This window comes from Musca domestica, unplaced genomic scaffold (genome assembly GCF_030504385.1).
Source record: "Musca domestica strain aabys unplaced genomic scaffold, Musca_domestica.polishedcontigs.V.1.1 177, whole genome shotgun sequence".
NCBI classification, from domain to species: Eukaryota; Metazoa; Arthropoda; class Insecta; order Diptera; family Muscidae; genus Musca; species Musca domestica.
In genome coordinates, this window is record NW_026712235.1 from 725,937 (window position 1) to 732,684 (window position 6,748).

The window sequence follows — 6,748 nt, forward strand, 5'->3', positions numbered from 1 at the left end:
GAGATCTTGCTTCTTTTTTTTTTTTGAATTTTTTAATCGATCAATTAATGTGGTATATATGATGGGAAGGGAAGAGGGAGTGGGGGGGATAGCGCCCAACTTACCAACCCACCTGATGAATTCATGAAAATAAGTATGATAAAAATAATAATAATAATATATAAATAAAAATAATAATCCACAATAAAACGGAGACGACAACACAACCGGCAACGACTACAACGCCAACGGTTCATTGAGAACCCTGGGAGGAATTGCTTGAGAATTTTGCGATCAGTTAACTTAAAGACTTGCTACAATAAAGAATACGTGCGCGCGACTATGACAATAACGAGAAATTATATAGCTCTGCTACTGCTACTCGGTGCAAATTATTGCTGGGCAGATGACCTGCTGACCCCATCAGCGACATGGTCCTTTTCGTTGGGAAACATTAATTTATTTGACATTCCCAAATTCCCCAGCTTGGTTTTCAATGAGGGCAGTGCGAAGATTCAAAGACAAGTTCATAGTTCCGTGAAATCGTTGCTGGGCGATGTTACTATTGATCCGAATATTATTGAAGATTCAATATTGAAAACGGTTGGTTGACAACGACGTGAATGTGTTTGTGTGTGTGTGTGAATAGAGTGTTGGTAAATATTCTAAAGTGAATATTTTTTGCTCTTAATTTAGCCTGATCTGATAAGAAAATATGGTTATCCTTCGGAAGTGCATCATGCCATCACCGACGATGGCTATATTTTGGAATTACATCGCATTGCCAATCACGGAGCAATGCCGGTGCTTTTAACCCATGGCCTTTTGGATTCCTCGGCCACATGGGTTATGATGGGCCCGAATAAGGGATTGGGTGAGTAATCATCAGATAGAGTGTGGTACGAAAAACAAAAATAAAAAAAAACAAGCGAAAAAAGCAAGTGTCATTTAAAAAAGGACACAAAGGACTGAATCCAAAAAATTATTCCAAAAAAAAAAAAAACTACTTCCGGAGAGATGTTAAAATTTCTTTTTTTATTCCTCTGATTTATTACACAATATCGAATTCAAGAATATTTTGTTAAGAATTTCCTTTTTGAGTGAGATCAGACCTATGTGTGGTACATAAAACGAAAGAAATCCAAACAACTTCCAAAAAGATTTCGAAATTATTTTCTTACTCCTCTGATTCATTACCCAATGTCCAATCCACAGAAGTTCTGGATTCTTCGGCCAGAAGTTGTTGAAGCCCTTATATAGTTTTGACCATATACAAAAGGACCTCTATAGTTTCGAAACATTTAGGATAGAGCCTTAACATTTTGATAGAGATCATTAAATTACATCCAGAATCATTGGAATAGAAATGGGTCATATTGGGCCACTTTTGGAACAGCTTTCTTGTAAGGATATCTGATTTCTAGTATTTTTTACATTTTGGCCATGCTTTCCATCTCTCAGCAAACACTGAAAGAGCTACGCCTTATCTATCACCAGATAAGAATATTATACTATTATGTACCTTCTATCTATACAATCTCGGATAAAAGCAAAGTTTCAGCTCTTTTCGACATCGTTCGATAACAATCACGTACATTTTAGAAATGTTTCCTGCCCTTTTTTGATCCTATTGAAAAATGTTTATGGTTGAAGCAGTTACTCATTATTTTGGTATTTTTTAGTACTCTGAAATTACGAACTCCCAGCTAATTCCTTAATACCCTCCACCATTTGGGAGAAATTTAAAAAATTAAAAAAAAAATCATAAAAAAATATCGTTTAAATGAAAAACGAATACGAAAACGAGGATCTGCATAAATTTAAAATTAAAATACCGAATATCGGGAGGTATCGTTATATGGGGGCAATACGAAGACTGGTACCTGAATGGGCAATTTTCTGTCATAGGCTGTAATATCTATTACGAACTCCAAATACCAAATTTAAAACAATTCCGGTAAATAATATCGTTAAAATCATCAAAATACCGAATATCGGGAGGTTTTGTTATATGGGGGCTATACGAAGTCGTGGAACTGTAAAGACAATTTTCTGTCATGCATTGAGTATCCATCACGAACTTCAAATACGAAATTTGAAACGATTCCGGTGAATAATGTCGCTAAAATCATCAAAATGCCGACTATCGGGAGGTGGTGTTATATGGGGGCTATACGAAGGCGTTGACCTGCATACACAATTTTTTGTCATAGGCTGTAGTACCCATTACGAACTTTAAATATGAAATTTATAATAATTCCGGCAAATAATATCGCTAAAATCATGAAAATACCGAATATAGGGAGGTACCGCTATATGGGGGCTATACGAAGACATGGACCTCCACAGACAATTTTCTGTCTTAGGCTGTAGTGTCCATTACGAACCTCAAATACCAAAATTAAAACAATTCCGGTTAATAATGTCGCTAAAATCATGAAAACGCCGAATATCGGGAGGTACCATTATATGGGGGCTATACGAAGACGTGGACCTGCACAGACAATTTTTTGTCTTAGGCTGTAGTATCCATTACGAACTTCAAATACCAATTTTGAAACAATTCCGGTGAATAATGACGCTAAATTAATCAAAATATCGAAGGTAGGTGGTGTTATATGGGGGCCATACGAAGACGTGGACCTGCTGCATACACAATTTTCTGTCTTGGTTTGAAGTATCCATTACGAACTTCAAATTTGAAGCAATTCCGGAGAATAATGTTGCTAAAATCATCAAAATACCGAATATCCGGAGGTATCGTTATATGGGGGCTATACGAAGGCATGGACCTGCATACGCAATTTTTTGGCAGTGGTTGTAGTAGCCATTAGCATCCTCAAATAAATCAAAATTTGATACAATTCCGGTGAGTAATGTCGCTAAAATCATCAAAATACCGAATATCGGGAGGTACTGTTATATGGGGGCTATACGAAGACGTGGACCTGCATACGCAATTTTTTGTCAAAGGTTGTAGTACCCATTGCAAGCTTTAAATACGAAATTTAAGACAATTCCGGTTTAAAAATGTCTTTAAAAGCGTCAAAATACCGAATATTCGATACATGTTACGAACTTAACCTGTCAAAATACACATGTGTGCAAAATTTTAGCGTTCTATCCCAATTTGTTCGAAATATAGCTTGATTACAACAGACAGACGGACATACACACAGACAGACGGATATCGCTAGATCTACTTGGATTTTTTCGGTGATCATGTCAGAAGTGGGCGTGACATGGGTATTTCGAGGAGTTACAAAGTTAATATACCCTCCATAGAATGTTGGAGGGTATAAAAATTACCTTTTTCATATAAAATATACCAAAAATTGGCGTAGACTAGCCTTTCCGAGGTGCAGTGTAGGGTATTGGTGAATTCCCATGAATTTAAATCTAAACAAAAATCCCCATCCCCAAAAATCAGCATCACTGATAATTAGGTTGAGATCAAGAATATGATGCGCAAGTCATATAAGCCTCACGAACCAAAACAAAAAGAAATAATCAATCACTTCGATTGACGTATTTTCGCTTGTGTGTTTCGATTAAAATCCCCTCTTTCGAACAGCAAAAAATATATTAATTATATATTAATTATAATTTCTAAAACATTTCCCCCTTCTCCCCACAGCTTATCTGCTCTATGAAAAAGGTTACGACGTGTGGATGACAAATGTGCGCGGCAACACATATTCCCGCAATCACACCAAATACACGACCAAGCATGCCGCATTTTGGGATTTTACATTTCATGAAATGGGCAAATACGATTTGCCGGCCACAATTAATTATATCCTGGATTTGACATCGGAGGTGCAGTTGCACTATATTGGACACTCGCAGGGTACCATGACCTATTTCATTATGTGTAGCGAAAGGCCCGATATGTGTGATAAGGTGCTGCTGATGCAAGCCCTGGCCCCGGTGGCCTACATCAAACATGCCAAGAGTCCGGTGGTGGAATTTATGGCCTTCTTTCAGGAACCATTGGCGGTAAGAGATGAAAGATGAATATTTATCTTATTTTTAGATTAAATTTTTCCTTCTCCTCTTCCCTACCCAGTTACTGCTCAAACTAATCGGGGCCCATGAATTTTTACCCAGCAACGAATTTATTAGCCTTTTCACTCAAATCGTATGCGATGAGAATTCTTTCACGGAGGAAATCTGCTCAAATGTCATTTTCCTGGTGGCCGGCTTTGATAAGCAACAAATGAACGAGACCATGCTGCCGGTGGTGTTGGGTCATGCCCCAGCCGGTGCTGCCACCAAACAAATGCAACACTATGGCCAGCTGAAACATAGCGGACATTTCCGCCAATACGATTATGGTTGGATACGTAACCACTGGCGTTATGGTAGCATTAATCCACCAGACTATAAACTGGACAATGTCCGGACCAAGGTTGCCCTACACTATTCGCTAAACGATTGGTTGGCAACTCCCAAGGATGTGGAGAGGTTGCGCCAAGGTCTGCCCAATGTTGTGAGCTATTATTTGGTTACGGATCCGAAATTTAATCATTTGGATTTTGTGTGGGGCATTGATTCACGTGAGCTGCTCTACAATAAGGTGTTGGATCTCATGGAGATGACCGAACGGGGAGATTTTGATGAAATGTAAGAGGGCAGGTGACCTGTCCTCCGAAATAGGGGATAATAAATTGAAATGTGGTATTTTTATTTGGTTTAGTTTTTAGGTTTTATTTAATTATTATTTTTAGGCGTATTTTTTAGAACAGAATTAGATGCTATTAGCGTTTAAGTGTTTGTGAAGGGAGGAAAGGTAAAATAAATGCTATTATTTTTTTAAAAATTAAGAGGGTGGAATTTTTTTACTAAGGAGTGATATTTAGCCTTTTGGCAACCCTGGTTTAAACAGCTCGCACAAGATGCTGTGCATAGAGAGCGCTAATGTGAGATAATATCCAACTTTTTTTGCCCAAAATTCAACTGCTTAACTTGCATGACATGCAAATTGGTGACCACCAGTAATAAATATTACAACAACAACAATAAAAAATACAAATAATTTAATAAAAACCTGTGATAAGACACCGTGATATTGTCACACAAGCATATAAAAATAAGATGAATAGCTCAAATACAAAATAACAGGTAATGACCGGTTACAAACAAATTTTCAGTTTCTTATTGCGGATCCAAAAATAAACAAAGACCACGACACAAAAAATACAAAGTCCAGAAAATGAAATTTGTTCCCATAGTCGTTCCATAGATAGTAATAAATATAAAAATAACCATAAATTAAGAACAATTTGAAATTGACGATACCTAAGTATTTGAGCGATTACTAAATTGAGACAATTCATGCAATACATTTTACAAACCTTTGTTAATAGTCGAAATTTGATATGACAAGTTTAAAAGGTGTATTAAAATAATAAAAAAAAAACAAGTATAAAAGTAGCTAAGTTCGGCTGGGCCGAACTTTTAATAACCTCCACCATTTGGAAGGAACTTGAAAAATTCCAAAAAAAAAATTCGAAAACTACCACTTAAATGAAAACCGGGGCTATACGAAACCGTGGACCTGCATAGGCTTTAGCACCCATTAGTATCCTCCAATACGAAATTTGAAATGATTCCGGTGAATAATGTTGCTGAAATCATCAAAATACCGAATATCGGCGGGAACCGTTATATGGGGGCTATACGAAGACTTGGACCTGCATACAACATTTTTTGTTATAACCTGTAGTACCCATTACGAACTGCAAATACGAAATTTGAAACGATTCTGGTTAATAATGTTGCTGAAATCATCACAGACAATTTCTGTCTTAGGCTGTAGTATCCATTACGAACTTAAATACCAAATTTTAAACAATTCCGGTGAATAATGTCGCTAAAATCATCAAAGTACCGAATATCGGGAGGTACCGTTATATTCGCGATATACGAAGACTTGGGCCTGCATAGCCTGTAGTACCTATTACGAACTTCAAATACGAAATTTAAAACGATTCTGCTGAATAATGTTGCTGGAATTATCAAAATACCGAATATCGGAAGGTACGGTTTTATGGGGGCTATACGAAGATGTGGACTTGTATAGGAAATTTTTTGTCATAACCTGTAATACCCATTACGAACTTCAAATACCAAGTTTTAAACAATGCCGGTGAATAATGTAGCTAAAATCATCAAAATACCCAATATAGGGAGGTACAGTTATATGGGGGTTATACACAATTTTCTTTCTTAGGCTGTAGTATCCATTACGAACTTCAAATACCAAATTTGAAACAATTCCGGTGAATAATGTCGCCAAAATCATCAAAAGACCGAAAAACGGGAGGTGCCGTTATATGGGGGCTATACGAAGACTTGGACCTGCACAAACAATTTTCTGTCATAGGCTGAAGTATCCATTAAAAACTTCAAATACCAAATTTGAAATCATTCTGGTAAATAATGCCGCTAAAATCATCAAAATGCCGAATATCGGGAGGTACTGTTATATGGGGACTATACGAAAACTTGGACCGACATGACCCATTTACGGACTTAGCCTGCCTGCTGGTAAACTATGCATGTATGCAAAATTTTAGCTTTCTATGACAATTCGTTCGAAAGATAGCGTGATTACAAAAGAGAGACACACAGAGAGGTTGACATCGTTAGATCGTCTTAGAATTGTACGCCGATCCCGAACATATATACTTTGTAGGGTCTATTATGAATATTTTGAGGAGTTACACACGGAATGACAAAGTTAATATACCCTCCATAGAATGGT

General features: G+C 37.0%; 1 protein-coding gene across 1 annotated transcript; it reads left to right on the forward strand.

Annotated features, from left to right (window-relative positions):
• Positions 1 to 273: 273 nt before the first annotated feature.
• On the forward strand, positions 274 to 4,805 carry LOC131801811 (lipase 3-like). Its single transcript, XM_059120778.1, has 4 exons — positions 274 to 582; positions 676 to 853; positions 3,617 to 3,978; positions 4,049 to 4,805. Exons 1-4 carry the CDS (start codon positions 322 to 324, stop codon positions 4,607 to 4,609), a joined length of 1,362 nt encoding a protein of 453 aa, XP_058976761.1. The 5' UTR covers positions 274 to 321; the 3' UTR covers positions 4,610 to 4,805.
• Positions 4,806 to 6,748: the final 1,943 nt, after the last annotated feature.

Bases quoted from the DNA above. Each gene is read 5' to 3' on its own strand.
- LOC131801811 (XM_059120778.1), top strand. From the start codon at position 322: ATGACAATAACGAGAAATTATATAGCTCTGCTACTGCTACTCGGTGCA. The intron at 854-3,616 runs GTGAGTAATCAT...TTCTCCCCACAG, and splicing joins GGGCCCGAATAAGGGATTGG to CTTATCTGCTCTATGAAAAA. The intron at 3,979-4,048 runs GTAAGAGATGAA...TTCCCTACCCAG, and splicing joins TCTTTCAGGAACCATTGGCG to TTACTGCTCAAACTAATCGG.